At 41.2% G+C, this 24243-nt stretch overlaps 1 protein-coding gene across 5 annotated transcripts in view; it reads left to right on the top strand.

Annotated features, from left to right (window-relative positions):
- The window catches only part of FOCAD (focadhesin), a 310432-nt gene extending 288541 nt beyond the window's left edge, over positions 1–21891 (top strand). For 2 of the 5 annotated variants that reach the window (XR_013960579.1, XR_013960580.1), the window contains exons 37-43: positions 2316–2576; positions 3182–3271; positions 7020–7197; positions 8699–8796; positions 17102–17353; positions 19558–19633; positions 21509–21883. Coding sequence is in view for 2 of the 5 variants with exons in the window: in XM_080667664.1 (XP_080523790.1) it covers positions 2316–2576; positions 3182–3271; positions 7020–7197; positions 8699–8796; positions 17102–17353; positions 19558–19633; positions 21509–21582 (1029 nt within the window). In the remaining 3 variants the exon portion in view is untranslated. Of the gene's footprint in view, positions 1–2315; positions 2577–3181; positions 3272–7019; positions 7198–8698; positions 8797–17101; positions 17354–18523; positions 18679–19557; positions 19634–21508 lie in introns of those variants that run through there. The other 3 variants (XR_013960581.1, XM_080667664.1, XM_080667665.1) reach the window with 3 other exon arrangements.
- Positions 21892–24243: the final 2352 nt, after the last annotated feature.

The raw sequence follows: 24243 nt of genomic DNA, 5'->3' as shown, positions 1-24243 counted from the left end.
GAGTTCTCTGTAAATTTTGGAGGTTAAACCCTTATCTGATATAGCATTGGCAAATATGTTCTCCCATGCAGAGGGCTTTCTTATTGTTTTGTTGATGGTTTCTTTTGCTGTGCAGAAGCTTTTTATTTTGATGTAGTCCCATTTGTTTATCCTCTCCTTAGTCTCCATTGCCCTAGGAGCTGTGTCTGTAAAGATAATTGCTACGACATATATCTGCTATTTTGCTGCCTATGGAGTCTTGTAGGATTTTTATGGTTTCCTGTCTTACATTCAAGTCCTTTAGCCATTTTGAGTTTGTTTTTGTGTATGGTGTAAGTTGGTGATCTAGTTTCATTTTTTTGCATGCATCTGACCAAATTTCCCAGCACCATTTATGAAAGAGACTGTTTTGACTCCATTGTATGCTCTTGCCTCCTTTGTCAAATATTAATTGAGCATAATGGCTTGGGTCGATTTCTGGGTTCTCTGTTCTGTTCCATTGATCTAGATGTCTGTTCTTGTGCCAGTACCAGGCAGTTTTGACAACTGTGGCTTGGTAATATAGCTTGATATCTGGTAATGTGATTCCTCCAACTTTGTTCTTCTTTCTCAGGATTGCTGTGGCTATTCAGGGTCTTTTTTTATTCCAGATGAATTTTTGCAGAGTTTGTTCTAGATATTTGAAATATGCCGTTGGTATTTTAATGGGGAGTGCACTGAATCTGTAAATTGCTTTGGGTAGTATGGACATTTTAATTATGTTGATTCTACCAATCCACGAACATGGTATGTTCTTCCATTTGTTTATGTCTTCCTCTATCTCTTTTTTCAATGTCCTGAAGTTTTCTGAGTACAGGTCTCTTACGTCCTTAGTTAAGTTTATTCCTAGGTATCTTAATCTTTAGAAATTCTTTAGAATGGAATCATACAATAGAAATTCTTTAGAATGGAATCATACAATAGAAATTCTTTAGAATGGAATCATACAATAGTGTATGGCTTATTTTACTTCTGCACAGTAGATTTTATTATTTCCATTGTACAGGTTGATAAACTGAGGCAAACAAAGGTTAAGCAAAGTTCACATATCCAACAAATGGAAGAGAGTCAGGTGACCCCAAAACCTGTGTCTTAAACACTATACTATTAGCTCCTTCCTTTTGAATCAGGTGTAACTCTCCTAGCCTATCCTGTGTTGTTGACCTCAGACATTTTCTAGGTTTTAGTTTTCTTTCCATTTCTCTTTCAGATCTGCTACTCTTTTGCATTTGTCCTTGATTATGGGCTTTTCATATTATCTTTGTTAATTAATGAATTAAAAATGTGAATTTGTTTTCTTAATTACATACCTTCTCATTAAAAAATGGTCTGAAATGGCATATTCTTTAAAGTGAGCTCTTCAGATAACTCATGCAATGACATCACTCTTTTTAGAAATTTACTGATTTTTGTCAGACTTTATTTTTTTATACCACTTCTTTTAGACTTGCTGCCCCTTTAGTGTCATATTCTGTTTCTGAGATTTTTTTTTAAAATATATTTTGATTGATTTCAGAGAAGAAGGGAGAGGAAAAGGTAGAAACATCAATGATGAGAGAGAATCATTGATCAGCTGCCTCCTGCACACCCCCTACTGGGGATCAACCCTGCAACCCAGGCATGTGCCCTGACCAGGAATTGAACGGTGATCTCCAGGTTCCTGAGTCAATGCTCAACCACTGAGCCATACTGGCCAGGCTGTTTCTGAGAATTTTTGAAGCCTGCTCTCTTAAAGTCTGTGAGACTTTACTAACTGTGCCCCTTCCTAGCTCTCAGGAATTCAGATGCCAGGGTTGCTCTCACATGCTCAGCTGCTGTTCTTTGGTCAGCAATGGTCTCCTAGTGCCAGTTCCTCTCATTATATCCCTGTGCTTCCTCAGAAGACGAGGCAGGACTTCCAGGTCCTCGGTTTAGTTGATTTTCTGCAGGCAAGCCTTTCATCTTCAGGAGCTCTTCTTGACAGAAAATGTGGCTTTTTAAGACTGAACATCAGTGACTATGATGCGGCATTTTCTTCCCCTCACTGAAAAGATCCCAGGTTTTAAGCCGAGTCGTTTGTAGATGGGTGGGCAGGTACCATGCATACGCGTGTCAGGCTGGATCAGAAGTCCATGCAGCAGCCAAAATTACATGCACTGGTAGCCTGTCAGACTAGGAAGCTGTGGGAAACTCAGGGGCAGGAAGCAACCTGCACCTTTCCTCACGCAGCTGCTCTCAAGCACAGCGATGTAAGGAATGTAAGCATTGTAAACCCAGACCTGCCTGTTTACATCTGACCTTGGCTGTTTTCCTTCCAGCTGAATATCAAGAAATACCTCCTGGTGTCTGCACCGCTGTGGGTCAAACACATCTCTGGCGAGCAAATCCTGGGTTTTGTTGAAAACTTAATGGTGGCCGTTTTCAAAGCAGCTTCCCCGCTTGCCAATCCTGAGCTATGCCCGAGTGCCTTGCAGGGCCTGAGCCAGGCCATGAAGCTGCCCAGCCCTGCCCACCACCTCTGGAGTCTGCTCTGTGAAGCTACTGGGAACATTTTTGACCTTCTGCCAAATAAGATTCGGGTGAGGAACAAAAATATTTACATTCCTGACCATTTATGTTGGGGATTTTTTAAAGTCTTTTTGGCAAAGCAGGGAGGTGTACGTTTTAAGAATGTGGTGGGAAGGCTGGCAAGAAATAACCACATTCTTCACTAAGAATGTGTTTGCTTCCAAGATCTAAATTAAGGTTGCATGTTTAGAACCAAAGTCTTAAGCAAGCTCAGAAGCTGGCTAACCAGGAAGTTTGCTCTTAGGCCTTTTACCAGTGCCTGTGGGGGTTGAGGAAGCTCAGAAACCCTTGACTTTGCGCCCAAGAATCCCTGGGTACGTCATTCACTGCTATTCATATGAAGTGACTTAGTACTAGCCTTTCCCCTCCCCAGTGGTTCCCAGAATTATAGTTTTACAAAGATGTTGGAATGATGGGTCCTGATGAGGAGATAAAAGAAAGAACAGGCAAACAAATACATAAAATAACAAGAAAGATGTTTTTTAAATGAGAAACAAATGGCATGTTTTGGTTTGGTTATTCGTGGAGATAAGCAAATCTAATAATTTGTTGGAACGTTAAGAATATACTTACCTCACATTGTATTTTGACACATTTGGGCTTTGTTCTTTACCAGAGAAATGACTTAGAGCTGTACATCAGTGTAGCAAAATGCCTCTCGGAGATGACAGACGATGAAGCCAATCGGCTTGCCCCGATTACCGAGGTAATAACATATCTATGTACTTTTTTATTATTGAGGCTAGTTTTGTTTCCTATTTGTTACTATTAATTTCAGAAAACTATCTCTGATTCACTCTGGGACTTGTGTCCAATCTACTCCGTGTGGTTGGGTCTTAACAAATGTATTTAATAATGTTTTAAACTAATTAATCCCACTTTATCAAGAACACTTGAGTGCAGCAGTCGCCAACCTTTCGGACTTCATAGACCACCAGTTGGCAACGCTGCTTTAGTGTTACCTGTGGGCAAAAGTAAGTACAGCGCAATGTCTTCAATACAAAAATCACAGGAATGGGAATATTCTGACCAAAGACCTGTCTCATGCATGGAAGGTGTAAAAAAAAAAATTGTTCCGGTCTCACATTACTTTTTTTCCACCTGATACTTACCCGTTTCGAATGAAGAAAGGTGTCTGACTGAGAAAAAGCACCATGAGCCCTGACACAAGATAATTAACAAGCACCCTCACACGTACAGCCAGCCAGATGATGAATGAGCAAAAAGTAGCATACCAGTACGGTTGCCAGATTTAGCAGATATTATACATTTGAACTGCAGGTAAGCATGAATAATTTTTTAGTCAGTACATCCCAATGGACATACTTATTCAAATGGCAACCCTGCATACCAAGTAATATCAAAGTTCTACAGAACTGTGAGCCCTCACATAGCTGGTGGACATCTGATTCCACTTTAAGGAAGGTTTTACCTATGCAACCAAATCCTTGAATTTCTACATCATGTAGCAATGATTCACAAAATGTGGACCCTGGACCAGAGACCTCAGTATCACCTGGGAACTGATTAAATATGCAAATTCTCAAGTCCCACCCCAGACCTACTCAATCAGACACTCTGGAGGTGGGGCCCAGGAGTCTATTTTAACAGTTCTTGCAGGTGATTGTGGTGCATCATAAGGTTTGAGAACCACTGTTAGAGAATTTGGGATGCCAGCATTTTGGAGCTGAGCCCAGTTTAAGCAAGGAGAGGCAATATAAAGAAATGCTTACATGAATGGACTCTGGAGCCTCACTGCCAAGGTTTAAAATCCAGCTCTAACTTACCAGTGTTACCTTAGTTACATTTCATAACCTCTTCCTGCCTCAGTTTTCCTCATCTGTAAAAGGGAGACAATAGCACCTACCGGTTTGGGTTGATTTGTGCATTAAATGACTTAATCCACAGTAAATTCTTGAAAAATTGCCTGACCCAAGGCAAGTACTCAGTAATGATTTATTATCATACTTACTCTAGTCATGCAATTTATTATGTCCTATTATTATGTTTGTGTAATATAGTCAGAAGTGAAGCATACAAACTTCCTGATACCCAGAGCTAAAGGTTGCAATGTTATTCACTTGGGTTCCTAAAGTACCATTCAGAACATTGTCACCACAATATACTAAATCGTCTTCTGATGTCCCCAAGGGAGGTCGTGTGTTCCACTGAGGAGTGCTTTCATTTCTGGAAAGAACAGAGGTGAGAATGCTGCAGCGTGAAGCCCCAGACTCCTGGGGCTCCAGTGCTCCTCTGCCCCCTAGAGCCGTGTGGCCTAAAGCAGGTCACCCAGTCTCCGTGCTGCAGTCTCTGCATCTGCAAAGGAGGGGAATAGTAATGGGTTGCATACAGCCGGTGTGAGAAGTCAGTGGTTAACACAGTGCTTAAACCTTTTGGTCTCAGGACCATTTTTGTGTCTTAAAAATCCCTGAGGACTCCAAAGAGCTTCTGTGTACTAGTATATGGGTCACATCTGTCAATATTCACCATATTAGCCGAAACCGGTTTGGCTCAGTGGATAGAGCGTCGGCCTGCGGACTGAAAGGTCCCGGGTTCGATTCCGGTCAAGGGCATGTACCTTGGTTGCGGGCACATCCTCAGTGGGAGGTGTGCAGGAGGCAGCTGATCGATGTTTCTCTCTCATCGATGTTTCTAGCTCTCTATCCCTCTCCCTTCCTCTCTGTGAAATATCAATAAAATATATTTAAAAAAAAAAAAAAAAAAAAATATTCACCATATTAAAAATTAAAACTAGGAAATGAAAAAAAATACTTAAAAGTAATAATAACAAACCCATTGCATCTTAACATAAATAAGAAAAAAATATTTTCCAGAAAATCAAAAGAACTCGTGAGAAAAGTGGCATTGCTTCACATTCTCGCAAGGCTCCTCCGCTTCTGCCTTGGCAGAAGGCAGCGGGGTCCTCGTGGTGGCTGCCCTTTCGGTCTTCTTGATACATAATTTTGGTGAAGTATGTGAAGAAAACCAGCCTCATACAGATATGTGGGAGCAAGGGGAAGAGTGTGTTAACAGGCTTTTCAGATAATTACGGATCTCTCTTTGATTTTGCACCGAAACACAAAAGCAGTAGTTTCTTCTAGGTTAGTTGCAGTGTGGGACCTGGTCATAGTGAACTTCACACTCTGTTACGTTAAAAACCATTCATCGGTTTTGTGCTCTGCGTCTCTCACCAGTTCATGATTTTGTAATATCATACATTGGCCACTTGAAAATCTTCCAAATGTTGGTACATTTTCATTATATAATATCCAAACATCGTATTGGTTAATATCACCAGTCTTTCATGTATTGGGAAACTGCCAAACTCATATAAGCAGATACAAATTTTCCAAAAATCTAATTTTTGCTTGAAAGTTCCAATTGTATTATTGGCAGTGAATACTGTCAAGTATTTTCCATGAACTGACGGTCTCACTTCCTTCACTTTTAAAAAGGTAGCCTGTCAAATACTCGGTTTGAATAGCCGTAGGTGGTTCCATGGGAAGAGTGGCCATTTCAGCTTACAACTCAATGTTGTGTTTTTCCATGGGACAACAATTATACTTCGGTATGCAGCAGAAGTCCCTATGGATACTTCCCACTTTGTCCCACAGAATATTAAAAAGACGTGCACTCAAGGGCAAAGGTTTAATGAAATTAATAATTTCTATTGTTTACAGCAGTGATTTTCAACCGGTGTGCCACGAGAATTTCTAAAACATACAATACCTGACTATTTAGTCAGGGGCACTGACCTTTTTTCCCTTAGATTGTCAAATAAAAAATGACAACAGCCAACACAACAACAGCCATCCGGTATGAATGAATCAAAATTATACCTATTTTTTGGTCAGATCAGCAAAAAATGCAATATATTTTTTGGTGTGCTGCAGAATTTTAGTAGCCATGAGAAGAAAAAGGTTGAAATCACTGATTTACAGGAATGTTTCAAGTGAAACTATATTTTTTTTTCAAAAATTTCAAGTGGGGATGAAAAATACAATGAACATTACTGCAGTTGGTTGCTATTATGAATACAGTTTGACCAACAGACACTGTAAAAGAGTCTTGGGTTCCCCAGAGGTCTGTGTACCATACTTTGTGGACTGTCAAAATAACACGTGTCATGTGCTTAGAATGGCACCTAGCACCTGGCAAGTACCGTGTTAGTGATCATTATTATTATTTGTGTATTCTTACTAAATATCATCACTGATTGACCCCAGAGTCATTGATGGTTTTTATGAGAAGCAGGAGGTGACACTACAGCACTATCTGCATATACATTCTAATGGAGCGCGCAGGAAAGTGGGTCACACCTGCAGGAAATGAACAGTTTTAGCCTTTGGAATAATAATCAACTTCACCTCACCCTTTCTGTTTTGCCCATGCACTGAGGTTCCATAACAACTACAGTTAACTTAACAGTAACTGAACAATTGGCTTTTTTGCAGAGCAGCCTAGAAAAGGCTTCCTTTGTCAGGCTGTACCTGGTCTCTCAAGGACGGCTCCCCTTGATGGGCGTGAATGACATGCTCGGTGTGGCTGCTCAGCACCGGGAGAAAGACGCACTGGCCTGGGTGATCCTGCACAGCTTGTACCACACGCGGATTGTGAGCCATGCCAACACAGGTAAGACAGGCGGGGTGAGCATCGGAACAGGAAGGAGCCATCTCTTTAGCTGTCATTGTTTCCCCAACTTGAAAGCTGGTTTAGTGCTTCTTGACACAGGTGAGGCTTTGTCACCCCGAATGAGGAGCACGTTGGCTGGAAATGAGCAGGTACAGCTCACAACATCCACTCTTTAGCGATGGGAACGAATTCTTTTGAGGATTTTTATCTTGTTTTTGGCCCTCAAGGATAAAGAAGTTTATCAGGTAGATTCTGTCAGACAGGATATCCATTGATTATGCCTGATGTTTTAATGAAAATGGCTTTTGGGTGGTCATTTAACAAACAAAAAACAGCAACAATGAACTTGAATAGTTCTTCTATAGAAGAACTTCTCAGGGGTGAGAAGAATAAAATCTGGATGACCTCGCTACATCCTCAAGCCAGGAGGAGTTCCAGGCCTGAGCTCTGCGAAGGAATCGTATGGCACAACTTTTAAACTGTTTACACATTTAGGCTTTAGGAGTCGTCTGAAAAGGGAACTCCTTCATTTCCCCTCCCACGCCTTTGGTCATATGCTTAGGATTTCTCCGTCTAAATTCGAGTTCTGAGTAGCATCTGGCTTAAGCGGATCAGACATGGCCGGGAAGCCCTGTGACCCTGGGCCAGTTGCTTATGCTTCTGTGCCCCATTTCCCCATCTCTTCTGTCTTTAAAGTTTTGAGAGAAAACTGGCAAACGTCTTTGTAATACTCTTTTCAAAATTGGATTGGAAATGTTGATTCCGCTTCCTCTTTGGCAATTGAGATGGTTGTCTCATATCTGTGTTTGTGCTTCACCAATGAAAAATGAACCTGTGATGAGAAACTAGATTTCTTTACTCAAAATCAAAACTATATTTATCAGGGGGAAAAATCCAGTAGGTGTTCCCAATTAAGCATGAAGATAATTTAAGCAAATTGAAATAAATTTGAGATTGCCCTTGGTTATAACCTTCAATCTTAATCCCTATATTTTTCTTACTCACTAAATTTTTTAAAACCTTTCAAAGTAGTTTTTACTATAATGGGAATCCTCATTTTTAAAAAATAAAAAAGGAAAAAATCAGTATGTTGTTTATTCTCTAATTACCCTATAACATCTGGTTTTTCTTTTTATGTCTTTAGGATAAGTTTCTGTGCTATTTTGGCATTCAATATTACTCGCTAGTTGTGTGCCAGATTTCTCATAGTGTGTTTAATGTTGAGAAAGAACTCCAATAAATGCATTTTACCACTAGTGGGTGGGTAGGCTTGAAGAATAAATTAGCCATTGAAAATGAAGACCGAAATACAGTCATCTCCTGTGAATAGTGTAACTCTCATGGGGATGGCAAGTCTCGGGTATGGTGAGAGACCGGAAACTATTTCATGACATCCTCACCAGGTGTTCTGCTTGAGCTAGCTATGATAGTCATTACTGTTCTGTTTTGCATTTCAAAGGAAAAACCCTGGTCAGGTAAGAAAATGTTTTTGTCTTTTCAGGTGTGTTGAAGAGAATGGAATGGCTCTTGGAACTGATGGGTTATATCAGAAATATTGCTTACCAGTCAACCTCTGTTCAGAACGTGGCTCTTGATGAGGTACAATTCAGAGGAATAATTTGTAACTTTTTTAAAACATAAAACTTACATTTGCTCTCCCAAAAAAGAGGAATATTTTGCTGCCTGTGGCTTTCTTTTCCTCCTTCCTTTTATTCTTGGGAAACAACAGTGGTGATAACTCTGATGTCACAAGAAATGGATGTTCTTACCAGGTTCTTGTGGACACATAAGGTTACACCTTGAAAAAGATTTCAAAAGAATACGTTCCTTAACAGGCAGCACACAAAGGATACTAGATGGAGGGCAAACCCAGGCCACAGGGGTGGGCAAACTTTTTGACTCGAGGGCCACAATGGATTCTTAAACTGGACCGGAGGACCGGAACAAAAGCATGGATGGAGTGTTTGTGTGAACTAATATAAATTCACAGTAAAGGAGTGGAGGGGAGAGCAAGAGAACCCTCCGCTCTTTCGGCCCCGCGGGCCGGATAGAACAGCCGAACGGGCCGGATCCAGCCTGCGGGCCGTATAGTTTGCCCACGGCTGGTATGTACTTGGGCGTGACCCCAAAAGGAGGTGGGGTTTAGGGCCCCAGCCTCAATGCTGGCCCAAGAGGCTTCACACGCCTGGTTTGAAGAGATTCCTGGAGTGTGTGCAAGTAATCTGTGTGCACACCACTACCTGTGGGCATGTGTGCATATATTAGAGAGGAGTTTTCAGCACAGCTTCAAATTGACTTCTGACCCAAAAAAGGTTAAGAATCACTGGTATTGGGTGAATTAAAAAAGAAAAAGATTAGTAAATGAAATGATGACAGCACTTTTCCCCCTTTCCTCATTTTCTTAACTGCCCTCTGTGAAATTTTGAGGTGTACAGTTGTTTTTTTTCTAAAGGCATGTCTCATTCACATGTTTCCTTTGTGAGTAAAAACGTATGCAGCCTGGAATGTTGTTTAAAATTCTGCCCCACTGTTCTGAGGAGTTGCGTGTGTTTTTAAATTTTTAGTTAGTGAGAGTGGGAATTCTAAGAGATTGAGTTCTTTTTGAACTTTTTTTTTTATTGTTTAAAGTATTACAAATAGTAGTACATATGTCTCCTTTTTTAAAAAAAATAAATCTTTATTCAGATTATTACAATTGTTTCTCCTTTTTCCCCCCATAGCTCCCCTCCACCCGGTTCCCACCCCACCTTCTGCCCTTACCTCCCCCCCACTGTCCTCATCCATGGGTGTATGATTTTTGTCCAGTCTCTTCCTGAACCCCCCCATACCCCTTTCCCCCTGAGAATTATCAGTCCACTCCCTTTCTATGCCCCTGATTCTATTATATTCACCAGATTATTCTGTTCCTCAGGTTTTTAATTCACTTGTTGATAGATATGTATTTGTTGTTCATAATTTTTCTCTTTACTTTTTTCTTTTTCTTCTTAAGAATACCTTTCAGCATTTCATATAATACTGGTTTGGTGGTGATGAACTCCTTTAGCTTTTTCTTATCTGTGAAGCTCTTTATCTGCCCTTCAATTCTGAATGATAGCTTTGCTGGTAGAGTAATCTTGGTTGTAGGTTCTTGCTATTCATCACTTTGAAAATTTCTTGCCACTCCCATCTGGCCTGCATAGTTTCTGTTGAGAAATCAGCTGACAGTCGTATGGGTGCTCCCTTGTAGGTAATTAACTGTTTTTCTCTTGCTGCTTTTAAGATTCTCTCTTTGTCTTTTGCTCTTGGCATTTTAATTATGATGTGTCTTGGTGTGGTCCTCTTTGGATTCCTTTTGTTTGGGGTTCTGTGCACTTCCTGGACTTGTAAGTCTATTTCTTTCACCAGGTGGGGGAAGTTTTTGGTCATTATTTCTTCATATAGGTATTCAGTATCTTGCTCTCTCTCTTCTTCTGGCACCCCCATAATTCTGATGTTGGTACGCTTGAAGTTGTCCCAGAGTCTTCTTACACTATCTTCAACTTTTTGGATTTTTTTTGCTTTTTGCTTTTTCGGTTGAGTGTTTTTTGCTTCTTTGTATTTCAATTCTTTGACTTGATTCTTGTGTTCCTCTAGTCTGTTGTTGGGTCTCTGTATAATATTTTTTATTTCAGTCAGTGTATGTTTAATTTCTAGTTGGTACTTTTTCATATCTTCGAGGGTCTCGTTATATTTATCGGCCTTTTCTAGGATATTCTTGAAAAGCCTTATAACCATGGTTTTGAATTCTATATCCAGTCGTTTGTTTTCCTCCATTTCTTTTGTTTGTGATCTGTTTCTTTGACGCAGCATTTTCACTGCTTCCCTGAGTTGGTAGGGTAGATTTGTGTGCTAGGTTTCCTATATGGCCCAGTGGGTTGGCCTCCCCAGTTAACCTGAGGTGGACACTCTTGGTGTACCCATTTGTGGACTGTGTGTACAGCCTTGTTGTAGTTAAGTCTTGATTGTTGTTGGTATCACTGGGAGGAATTGACCTTCAGGCCAGTTAGCTGTAAGGATCAGCTGTCTACGCTGGGAGAAGTTCGGTGCTGGAGACAGCCTTATAGGATTAGACTTGCCAAATTGCAATAGCCTCTGTGCTCAGCTTGGATGGGGTGGAGTCTCAGGGCGGAGCAGACAGTCTTGGCTTCCAGTCAGCCTTGCTCTTGCGCGCGTGCGCGACTGCCGACCTCTGCCTTCCCCGGCTCCCGAGTCTCTGCCCGAGAGTCCAGATTCCCCCCACAAGAGTGTGGGTCCCCAGGGGCTCGCCTGGAACTGGGGTTCAGTGCAGTCAGAATTGGGGTTCAGTGCAGTCAGGAGCTTCGGACTCCCTTCTGCTAGGGAAAGCCTGTGGCAACCTCCGCAGCCTTTGTGCACACTGGCACGCATGCCTCCAGAATCCTGCCTGCCAGGGCTCCCCCAGGTCTCCCTGGGTCTCCGAGTCTCCGGGTGCCTTTCTCTCTACCTGACAGTCCAGACTCCCCCTGTATGAGCCTGGGTCCACAGGGTTTCGCCCGGGGCTGGGGTTCAGTGCAGTCAGAACTGGGGTTCAGTGCGGTCGGGGGCTTCCTTCCCCCTTCCGCCAGAGAAAGCCAGGCTCTCAGCCACCCTTCCTCTCTGCGTGCACAAAGACCCTTTCACCATTTTGAGTTTATTTTTGTATATGATGTAAGTTGGTGATCTAGTTTCATTTTTTTTGCATGCATCTGACCAAATTTCCCAGCACCATTTATGAAAGAGACTGTTTTGACTCCATTTTATGCTCTTGCCTCCTTTGTCAAATATTAATTGAGTATAATGGCTTGGGTCCATTTCTGGGTCCTCTATTCTGTTCCATTGGTCTATATGTCTGTTCTTGTGCCAGTACCAGGCAGTTTTGAGAACCATGGCTTGGTAATATAGTTTGATGTCTGATATTGTGATCCCTCCTACTTTGTTCTTCTTTCTCAGGATAGCTGTGGCTCTGCGGGATCTTTTTTTGTTCCCGATGAATTTTTGGAGAGTTTGTTCTAGATCTTTGAAATATGCCATTGATATTTTAATAGGTATTGCATTGAATCTATAGATTCCTTTAGGTAATACGGACATTTTAATGATGTTGAATCTACCAATCCATGAACATGGTATGTTCTTCCATTTGTTTATGTCTTCCTCTATCTCTTTTTTCAAAAATGTCCTATAGTTGTCCGAGTACAGGTCTTTTACTTCCTTGTTTAAGTTTATTCCTAAATACCTTAATTTTTTTGGTGCAATGGTAAATGGGATTGTTTTTTGCATTTCTCTTTCTGCGTGTTCATTATTGGTGTATAAAAAGGCCATAGATTTATGGGCATTAATATTGTATCCAGCTACATTGCCAAAGTCATTTATTAGGTCTAGTAGTTTTTTTATGAAGTCTTTAGGGTTTTCTATGTATAGTATAATGTCATCTGCGAATAAGGACAGTTTTACTTCTTCTTTTCCAATTTGGATGCCTTTTATTTCTTGTCTGATCGCTATTGCTAGTACTTCTAATACTATGTTGAACAGGAGTGGTGAGAGTGGGCATCCCTGTCTTGTTGCTGTTCTTAGGGGAAATGGTTTTAGTTTTTGCCCATTGAGTATGATGTTGGCTGTAGGTTTGTCATATAGGGCTTTATTATTTTGAGGTATGATCCCTCTATTCCCACTTTGCTAAGAGTTTTAATCAAGAAAGGGTGTTGGATTTTGTCAAAGGGTGTTGGATTTTTCTGCATCAATTGATAGGATTATGTGATTTTTGTCTCTCAGTTTGTTTATGTGATGTATCACATTTATTGATTTGCAGATATTGTACCATCCTTGCATCCCCAGTATAAATCCCACTTGGTCATGGTGTATGAGCTTTCTAATGTATTGCTGAATCCGATTTGCTAGAATTTTGTTGAGGATTTTAGCATCTATGTTCACCAAGGATATTGGCCTGTAGTTCTTTTTTTTGTGGTGTCTTTATCAGGTTTTGGGATTAGGGTAATACTGGCTTCCTAGAAAAAGCTTGGAAGTGTGCCTTCCTCTTGAATTTTTTGGAATAGTCTGAGGAGGATAGGTTTTAGTTCTTCTTTGAATGCTTGGTAGAACTCCCCTGCAAAGCCATCTGGACCAGGGCTTTTGCTTGCTGGAAGATTTTGGATCGCTATTTCAATTTCTTCGGTAGTTATCTGCCTATTCAGGATTTTTTATTCTTCTTGGTTGAGTTTTGGGAGCTTGCATTTTTCTAGGAATATGTCCATTTCATCTAGGTTATCCATTTTGTTGGAATAGAGTTGTTCATAGTATTTTTTCATAATCGTTTGTATTTCTGTGGGATCAGTTGTTATTTTACCCCTTTCCTTTCTGATTTTGTTTATTTGGGTCCTCTCTCTTTTCTTCTTGGTGAGCCTGGCTAGAGGTTCATCAATCTTGTTTATCCTTTCAAAGAACCAGCTCTTGGTTTTGTTGATCTTATGTATTGTTTTTTTTTTTTGGGGGGGGGTTGGTCTCTATTTCATTTATCTCTGCTCTGATCTTTATTATTTCCTTCCTTCTGCTTACACTGGGCTTTTCTTGTTGCTCTCTTTCTAACTCTTTGAGTTGTAGGGTTAGGTAATTTATTACCATTGTTTCTTGTTTTTGGCAGTAGGCTTGTAGAGCTATGAACTTCCCTCTCAAGACTACTTTCACTGTGTCCCATAGATTTTGGATTGTTGTGTTTTCATTGTCATTTGTTGCCATGATGCTTTTTATTTCTTCTTTGATCTCTCTGGTAACCCAGTCATTGTTTAATGCTATTTAGCCTCCAGGTGTTTGATTGTTTGTATTGTAGTTGATTTCCAGTTTTATGCCATTGTGATCTGAGAAGATGCTTGATATGATTTCTATCTTCTTGAATTTGAAGAGACTTTGCCTGTGGCCCAATATATGGTCTATCTTTGAAAATGACCCATGTGCACTTGAGAAGAATGTATATTCTATGGCTTTGGGGTGAAATGTTCTGAAGATGTCAAGTAATTCCATCTGGTCTAGTGAGTCATTTAGGATTGATGTTTCTTTGCTGATTTTTTGTTTAGAGGATTTGTCCAATGGTGATAATAGGGTATTAAAGTCCTCTAATATGACTGTATTGCTGTCATTTTCTCCCTTGATATCCTCCTAAAGTTTTTTAATGTATTTGGGTGCTCCTGTATTGGGTGCATATATGTTTACCAGTGTTATTTCTTCTTGTTTGATTTCTCCCTTTAGTATTATGAAGTGGCCTTCCTTATCTCTTGTTATGTCCTTCACTTTGAGATCTAATTTGTCAGATATAAGTATTGCTACCACAGCTTTTTTTTTTTTTCCATTCGCCTGAAAAACCTTTTTCCATCCCTTCACATCAGTCTATGTGAGTCCTTTTTTCTGAGGTGGGTTTCCTGTAGACAGCAGATATATGGTTCATGTTTTCTTATCCACTCAGCTACCCTATGTCTTTTAATTGGGGCATTTAATTTATTTACATTTAAAGTTATTATTGATAGGTACTTGTTTGTCGTCATTTTTATTCTTTACGCCTGTGTTTTTTCTTCGCTTCCTATTTCTTCTTTTTACAGCAGACCCTTTAGCATTTCTTGCATTGCTGGTTTGGTGGTAATAAACTCCCTTAGTCCTTTTTTGTCTGTGAAGCTCCTCATTTCCCCCTCAATTTTGATTGATAGCCTTGCTGGGTACAGTACTCTTGGATTCAGACCCTTCCTTTGCATGACTTTGTATATTTCATTTCATTCCCTTCTGGCCTGATGTGTTTCTGTTGAGAAATTAGTTGCTCTTCTGATGTGAGATCCTTTGTAGGTAACTTTCTGTCTCTCTCTGGCCACTTTTAAGATTCTTACTTTGTCGTTGGTGTTTGCCAATTTAATTATAATGTGCCTTGGCATCAGTCTTTTGAGGTTCATTTTGTTTGGGACTCTGTGAGCTTCTTAGATTTGTGTGAGTTTTTTCTTCCCTATATCAGGGAAGTTTTCTGTCATTATTCAAACAGGTTTTCTATTCCTTGCTCAGTTTCCTCTCCTTCTGGAACCCCTATTATGCGGATGTTGTTTTGTGTCGTGTTGTCCCAAAGTTCACTTAGGCTTTCCTGTTTTTTAAGTTTTTTTACTAGATGCTGCTCTGCTTGGGTATTTTTTTCTACCTTTAGCTCACTGATGTGGTCCTCTGCTTCTTCTAGTCTACTGTTGATGCTTTCTATTGAGTTCTTTACAGCAGCGATGTAATTTTTCATTTCTTCTTGGTGCTTCTTCATTTCCTCTTGGTTCTTACACATATTGTTGAATTTGTCTTCCATTCTTTTCAGCGACCTTATGACCATTTCTCTGAATTCTTTCTCTGGCAGGTTGCTTGCCTCCATTTCATTTACTTCCTTTTCTGGTGATGCCTGCTTTTCTTTCATATGTGGGCTGTTTCTTTGTCTCCCCATGGTCTCTCTTCTCCGGTTATCTGGTTATGTAGTTCCCTCTCTCCTTTTCCTAGGCAAAATCTGACCTTTCCGTGAGAAGGTGCAGAGCTCATCCGAGTCCGTGTATTCGCGCTGCTTGAGGTCTTGTGTTCCTGGGTTCGCAGCTATTCCCTGGGTGTTGTTGTTGTAGATTCCTGGGATTTTTAGGCTTCCGATAACAGCCACTCTCCCCTTCAAGATGGCACAGTTTCTGTGTCAGAGCCGGTTGCTCCAGGAGAGATTTTGGCAGCAGTTTAGGCTGCCCAGTCATGGGAACCCGGTCCAGCAATCCCCAACAGTCCCTTGGAGTATGGCTGTCCCTTAACCCACAAATATACTCTCTCCGTGCAACCACACACTCTCCTTTTGTTCTCTCACTCACGCACTATCTTGCAGTCTGCCTTCCCATTGGCAGCCATCTTCTGAACTTTTTTTAACAAGCATAGTCTGTCCTCTTTTTCTTTTGATCTCCTGAGTTTCTATTAGCCTTCTCTGTTTTCTTATGAAAATCTTTTAAAACCTGGGAAATACAGATAAACAGAAAGAAGTGTAATTTAAATCACAATAATCCAACATCTTAGAGGTAGCCCCTGTTACCACCACTTCTACAATTGTCTAGATTAGTCTAAAATCTAAAGGGACAGATTCTAGACCAGGGGTGGGCAAACTTTTTGACTCGAGGGCCACAATGGGTTCTTAAACTGGACCGGAGGGCCGGAACAAAAGCATGGATGGAGTGTTTGTGTGAACTAATATAAATTCAAAGTAAAGGAGCGGAGGGGAGACCAAGAGAACCGGATAGAACAGCTGGATCCGGCCCGCGGGCCGTAGTTTGCCCCAGGCTGTTCTAGACAGACTTGGTAGAATGCATGAGGAGAGTCATTTGTTATTGTTCAAAAATAGAACAAGACTGTAAATATTTTTAAAACCAGTTTCAGCCACATAACAATAAATCTAAATATACTTTTCCATAGCACTCTTAATTAATTTTTAATCTCTTAGAAAACACCAAACCAGATGATTATTTGAATCTCAGTATGATTAGGAATTTAATTATGTTTCTCCTGAAATGTTAGAGCACTAATAATCAAACTGATGGTCCTTCTGTATTCCCAAAAGAGGACCCCAAAAACCTACAAAGCCCTACAGCAAGCATGTCAAACTCAAAGGCTAACACGGGCCGAATAAATGAGGTACGTGGCCTTCAGGCCATGTGTTTGACATGCTTGCCCTACAGTGTCTCTTGATTAAGTTTGGAAATGGAGTTTGCTCTTCAATCCAGTCCTCTTCTGGGGCAGCGGTGGGGCAAGAGGGGCTGAGGGGAGGGGAATAGAGCATTGCATCATTACAGGGCTGTGTATGTGAACATGTGTTACTCTGATTGGTTAAAACATGTGACTAGCCTTGTGTCTATTTACATTATAGGCTCTGGACTTCTTGTTGCTGATCTTTGCAACGGCGGTGGTTGCATGGGCCGACCATGCTGCCCCTCTCCTCCTCGGCCTCAGTGCCAATTGGTTGCCATGGCATCAAGAACAGGACCTGGCTGGGCCAGCATCTAGCTTCCTTGGCAGGAGCCCAATGCACAGGGTCACTCTGCAGGCGGCCCTCGCTCTCCTTCCCAGTAGCATGCTGCTGCTGCTGCAGAAGGAGCCGTGGAGGGAGCAGGCCCAGAAGGTGAGGGCAGCCACCTGCTGTCGGGGCAGGTGGCCATTTCCTCCTCGGCAGTTTCTGCTGTAGATGTGACGTGGGAGCCCAGCGAAACTGGACTCACACCACAGGCTTTCATGCTTGGCCCCAAATCCCAGCCAGATGCAGAGCCTCAGAGACGGAGGCTAACAGTGACAACAGAAACAACTTGCTCATGGTGGGGGGGCGTGAGGCAGAAAGTAACGCTTCTGCCTGCGTTCATTTATCAAAGACACATGTGTTCTTGGTCCTAGGGACAAAACTATTAGTAAGCTTCTGAGAGTTCAAGATTGCAAGATGGAATGATAAAGAGAAAAAGGAGTGTAGAGTGGTGATGAACAAGGGAGGGGTGATCAGCAGTGCCTGGGGGGTGGGTGTCAGGGAATCTGAGGGGAAACATGAGTGCGGAGCACCCATGATCTTGTAGCCCAGCTCATTCCCTCCTGCAGTCACCTTCCAGGGAGGCTTTGGGGCCATGTATGAGCTGTAAGGTGATCACCCCTGCCCTCAGGAAGTCCCTTATGCTTTTGATATTAAGATTTGCCAGGTTACTCGCTGTCCTGCTGAGCAGATGAAAATACTGTGCTTCCCAGAATTCTTATTACGTGGCCTTGACCTGTCTTTATTTTAATACAGTTTATTTTAATACAGTTGTTTTGGAGGATTCTTTTCTGAATCCCATTTAATCAAAATTGGATTTTTTTTTTTTTTTTAGGCTAAAAGCTTAAAACTAACTTTATGTGGCTTATTCGTAAAACCTGACCACAGTCTTGAAAAATATTTTTGAGCTGCAGACTCATAGTTTAGCTATGCACAACTTCCCTGAGCATCTCAATGAAAATGCCTCTGTTTTCTTAAACCTGATAAGCATTAGTAGTATTGCCCCAACTTTTGTGTTTTCTGTGTCATCATAAATGAAAATCAGTTTAAATGTGGTATTACCTCGTGTTCTTTCTGGCCTAGGACACCAGGCTTGCTTTGAACTACAATGCAGACATCCTGCATCTGTTGGTGTGTTTGTAGTGCTTGACTTATTTACTTTACCAGTAGGATATTTTAAAACAAAGTTGAGAAAAAATAAACGAAGAAAAAAAGCATTTAATTAAAGCAGTGAATTAGGAATGTTTTCTTTATTATGTTACTCTTTCTTCAATCCAGCTTCTATGTCCAAAGTTCAAATGAGTCAAGATTGGCAACATTCAGGAATTGATGAAATTGCCCTACATCCAATTCGAAAACAATTTTGGCTGCACCATCGGAAATCAGTCCAATGTCGTAAAGACTATGAGTTTCTACCTCATTTGCAGGATCTATGTGCAGTTAACACACTTGGCTCTACCTAACAAATTGTTATGCTTTTTTTATTTTGCATTTCAACTTGCTGTTTTATATTCATTTGGGCATGAACTGTTCTTATCTACAGAAACATATTTTATTTTAGAAACAGTGGCTTACATCTGATGAGTTTTTCTGTTTAATGCCCAGACTAGGAGCCTAGGCGTGGATGTACATAGACCCAGGTAGCAAACAGCATGATGCAAAGAAATAGTGTGAGGCTTTTTTTTTTTTTTTTTTTTTTTTTTTTTTTTAGAGAAAGAGAGAGGGAAAGACAGAGAGAGAGAGACATCGATGAAAGGGAAACATCGATCAGCTCCCTCCCGCACCCCCCACCCCCTTCTACTGGGGATCAAGCCAAAACCAGAGCATGTGCTATGACTGGGAATCGAACCTGCGACCTCTTGGTGCGTGGGATGACACTCAGCCAACTGAGCCATATTGGCCACAGCAAGAGTATGAGGCTTTGAAGCTAGGTATACTTAAGTTCAGATCTTGACTCTGCTATTCAATAAGAGTGGAATTGGACAAGGTTTTTGACCAATCTGGACCTCTCAGAATAATGAGAGATGATGTTCATGGCACACAGGAGTCCCTTGGAGCCCATGTGTCCCTCACTCTTAAAACCTATAGCAGGTGTCAGGATATTCAGCAAGGAAAGGAGGTTTGACTTTGTGGATCTTCTGACTAAATGGGAGCTGTGTCTGTCTTTAACATCTTGTGCCTGGTCCCTTTCTCCAGGGCCTCCCCAGCCCAGTCAGGTACTCCCCAGGGACTATTGCTCTGATCCGCATGTATGCAGGCCCAAGGGCTGACTGATCTCTGACTGATACTGTTGTTCTTCATTTTCATTCTAGTTCATTGATTGGCTATTCAACCTCATGGAAAGTCCTAAGGAAGGCCTCTCTGTGGAATCCAGGGGTCTTTTAAAAGGTATGACTTCTGTGCTTTCTGTCCATAATAGGTGAAAACCTCCCAGTGCTGTCCACGCTGCAAAACAGCATCTGAGTGGGTGTTGGTACCTGAAGGGACTCATCCTGGTTCAGCTGAAGAAGAAACTCGGAGCTGCTACCAGTGTGGCCTTTGGAATTAGAAAGTGGATTTTAAAAAGTTTCAGTGCATTTAATTTTCTTTAAATGGTTTTTAAAATGTTTTATTATAATTTTAAAATATGACTTTAACCAAAACTTAGAAAATTCATTAAAAGCAAAGAGGAATCCAGAATCCCATTGGCCAGTGATAATTTTGATATTTTTCCTGAGAAGCTTTTGCTCCCTCTGTGTATGTGTTGTTTTAACGTGTTTAAAATTATAAATAATTGAGAAAATACACAGACACTTTGAATACTTCCTTTTATATTTTAAAATTATTTTTTAAAGCATTTAACCTTTTCTTACACTGGCTTCATCCTAGTATTTTTAATGGCTGCCTGGTATTTTGCCAAGGGATTTGGACATTTCCCAGGTATTCATATGTTTTTTTGTGATTTTTTTATAGTACTCCTCTATTGATTTGTTAAACTATGACTGTTGGGATAACAAACATGGAAGGTATTTCTGTGAAAATTATATAGATTTTTTTACTCAAATATGAGAAGTCTTTTAGGGCTGGCTCTGTGGGTGGGTGGGTAATAGTTGCTGTGGATACCCGGACATGCTGTAATATACTGCCCTGAAACGGCTCACCTGGGAAGGTTGCATGTTGGCCTACCTTTTGATAATCTATCAGGCCTATCTCCAGGCTAGAGTCATAGTCTGACCATATTTTACTTTAAGTATGGTGTAATTTATTATTTGCCAAACAAGTGAGAATGTCCTAATGTATTGTGTCTGATTCTTCTCCCTACCCACAAAGAGGGTGGAGGACATGTCTGTGAAAGTGATTCTGATCGGTCACAGAACTTCATTGAGAATAGGGCTGGGGCCTGAAATAGTTCCACTAGAGCCATCCATTTGTTTGCATGGGGGAGTCTGGTCTCATTTGTAATGGCTGTGGGTCCATAATACCATTGGTTACTGCCAATAAATACTGTCTTAGGTTATGAGATAACAAAGAATTGATACTGATGAGGAAAAGAGTAATTTGGGTCAAGAAAGTAAATGTTTAACTCTATTATCTGTTCAAGGACCTTGTTAGAGACACACACAATAATTGTGTAACTCTGGCTTCCCTCCATTCCTTCACACTATTTTAAATAATAGCTCAGTATATTTCTATTAGTATTCCAAAATAATACATATAATAAGTTACCTAGAGGCATTACACAGAACTTCCCTATTTTAAATTGATCCCTGAGGGACCCCTGACAAATAAGAAAAGCTGTGGACTTGTGGGTGCCTGTTCAAATAGTTTTAGTACAGGTATGCTTGCTCCACTGAGCCCCTGAACCTAATTTTATGATAGGGTCAGATGGTCTTTGGTTTTGCTTTGTTTTGTTTTTACCTTTTAGTTAAAATTTTAGTGGAAAAGTAATATTCATGTAGAAAAATAAGTCATAAGTAGATTTTTATAAAGGGAACACACTTATTTAATAAGCGCCCTGATGAAGAAAAAGAATATTACCAGCATCGCTGAAGTCAGTTTTTGTTTTAATTCTGCAGAATTTCTCCTGAACTGATACCAAAAAAAACTTTCCCCCAAACTTTATTAATGGTTTTCTGCCATTAAAACATTGTCTACGGCTTGGTGGTAATTCTTGGTCTTGAAGATTAGCCAGGTTCCGTCCTGATGCTCTTTTGATCTAAATGACCTTTTGCAAATGCAGCTCCACCAAATGCAACAGTGCACTTTGCTTTCTTGTCCCCTTAGCCACCCTGATGTCCCTAAGAGTTCTCCCAGAGTTTAAGAAGAAAGCAGTATGGACCAGAGCGTACGGTTGGTGAACAGCTTTGCCGTAGCCAGCCGCATTCTCAGCCGGAAGAGGAAAACCACACGAATGGAAGGAATTTCTCAGAATTTGGGTCTGGGATGCATCTCATGGTCATGAGAGGGTGGCCACATCACTGACGGTTTGAACCCTGAGCGCCAGGAAAGGAGACGCTGCTTCCGTCCCCAGGCCAGTGGAGAAGGAAATGAGAACTTGAACTTCCTTTCATTTGGCTAGAGTTCAATCTGAAGATTTTCTTTGTGCAACTTTGACTATATCATTTCCTCTCCCCCAGATTCTAGTAAAATAATCCCATGAATTTTGTGCATGTGACTTTTATTTGTTTTCAGGCATAGGCTAGGTTCTGCTAACCAAACCAAATTCTGGTAGTGCCAGAGGCATTACACAGAACTTCCCTGTTTTACTAGTAAGTTGATCCCTGAGGGACCCCTGACAGATAAGAAAAGCTGTGGACTTGTGGGTGCCTGTTCAAATAGTTTTAGTACAGGTATGCTTGCTCCATTGAGCCCCTGAACCTGACTTCATGATAGGGTCAGATGGTCTTTGGTTTGGTTTTGTTTTTACCTTTTTTATTTAATATTCATCTATTTCCCATGAAGCCTCTGGAGGACACCCATTGGCTCAGTAAGTTAGACATCTTTTCTTATCCTTGTTGATGAAACACTCCCTTGGAACTGCTAGGCACATTTAAATAATAAGCATGGTGTTAACCACGAGCTAAATCAGATTGATTAGTGGCGGCTATGATTTTGTTGTGCTTGGGCTTTTGATTGCAAGTGAAAGTTGCCCAATTCAAAATGGCTTCAGCTAAAAAGGAGAATATAATTAGTTCACAGACCAGAAGTTAAAGATACATCTGCTCAGGCACAGTAGCACCCAGTGAGTCAGACAGCGCACTGGGCTTTGTTTCTCTCAGGATCACTCTGCATATTTGTCAAGACGGCTGCCAGCAACCTCCATGGAAGGAAAGGTGTCTTTGCTCACAGGTATGGCAGCAGCCACATGGGGAGGACTCTGACTCATCTTAAGTCGCATGTGAGTCCCTGGGAAGTGGGGTCCTCTACTTGACCAGGCCTGGTCCACCTGAATTGGGATGCTTGGCAAGCAAAAAATGACAAATACTCCTTGAAAGATGAGTCTATTTTATAAGTACAAATCCCTGTCTTAATCAGGACGACTAGTGGCCTCATGACAAGCAAGTGAAGGTATGTGACCATATCCTCAAGAGTTGCATTTTACTCAAGGGCTTGAGAATCAGCCAGCATTTTAATTTTGATATTTGCTATCTTTCTTCCATGCAGTCATTAATCAGGGTTGCCTTTAGCCAGTCATATAAACATACTGAGGAGTACACCTGTGGATCGTTGGGGAGAAATGTTTGGAATAATGGAGTTTCGTGTCTATCAGGCTATAGCGCAGCGCCTGCTGCTTTACAAGCATCCCGGAACGTTCAGTATTCCCATGTGACATTACCTTGCTGGTGTCACCAAGAGTACCTACCTACCACGTAGGTTAAAAATAGATCTACTGGTTTTGTTTTTCAAATAGCTGGGTTTATGTTTGCAGGTTTCAAACAGTTGTATTTCACTGTGTAACTTACACTCTGTTACCAGGTCACAGTTCTTTCTTTTGCTGAACTCCACAGGGTGCTGAGACGCCTACAGAAGGAAAGGAAAGGGAAGGGAAGGCGAGCTCTCAGGTAGTATTGCCCTGCGTTGCCCATATTTCATAGATAATCTTCTTTAGAGGCTGGGCTAGAGGGAAATGAATTTGAAGGAAGAAGAGAGGTAGAAAATTTATGTTAGAAGCCAGCCTCCCTCTTTTTCCCACCTACATACATTTTCTTAAATTTCCTACAATGAGAGGTTGAAATTTATCTAATATTTATTGTTAGATGCCAGACTGTTAGAGCGCTAGAGCTTTCACTTGCGTGATCTTATTTAACTCTTGCAGCGATACTGTGGCGAGGCCTTATTTTCTATTTTTAAATGGAGAAGGCACATCCAATAAGTGGCAGAGCTATGCCTAGAACCAAGCTCCTAGAACCCCAGGTCCAGTGCTCTTTCCACTGCCTCAGGCTCATCAACACTCACTTTAAGATGAAAATTCCCACCAAGGATTACACCTTGGTATTCATGTGCTTATGGGTTAATGTGCTTTATTAAACCTATGGCTTCATATGATTATTACAGATTTCTGTAATCAGATCAAAGAAGCAATCCTGCCTCCCGTGAGTAAGTCTCTGGGATTGGGAAGTTTAGGAGCTAAAGTGCAAAGGAACAGGTCCTTTGTGGATTGAAGGACTTGAGATTCCCGGAACAGGTTGCCACCCTGGGTGGCAGTAAAGAACAGTGTGCAGGTTTCACACAGTGGTGTTTCGCTGTGTGACACACTCTGAAGAACTGCTCTGCATTTCCCGTTGAGAGAGAGCTCACTGCTGCCCAGGGAAAGGGTGAAGAGTCAGCCCAGACTTCTAAACCCGACTTCCTTTTGTGATTCAGCCCCATCTCCTCCCATTCAAACGCTGTCCCTGCTCCTGGCTTTGACAAGAAAACAGAAGAGTGGGAAGGGGGGAAGTAAGATAGACCTTAGTCCTCTCTTCCCTGGCTCCCTGTTTTTATCTCCAGAAGCCTTGAGCATAAAATGTATGGGGTTT

Source organism: Plecotus auritus (assembly GCF_963455305.1).
Source record: "Plecotus auritus genome assembly, chromosome: 5".
Lineage (NCBI taxonomy): Eukaryota > Metazoa > Chordata > Mammalia > Chiroptera > Vespertilionidae > Plecotus > Plecotus auritus.
Note: the sequence above shows the minus strand (reverse complement) of the source record. Positions and strands in the feature narration are given on the sequence as shown.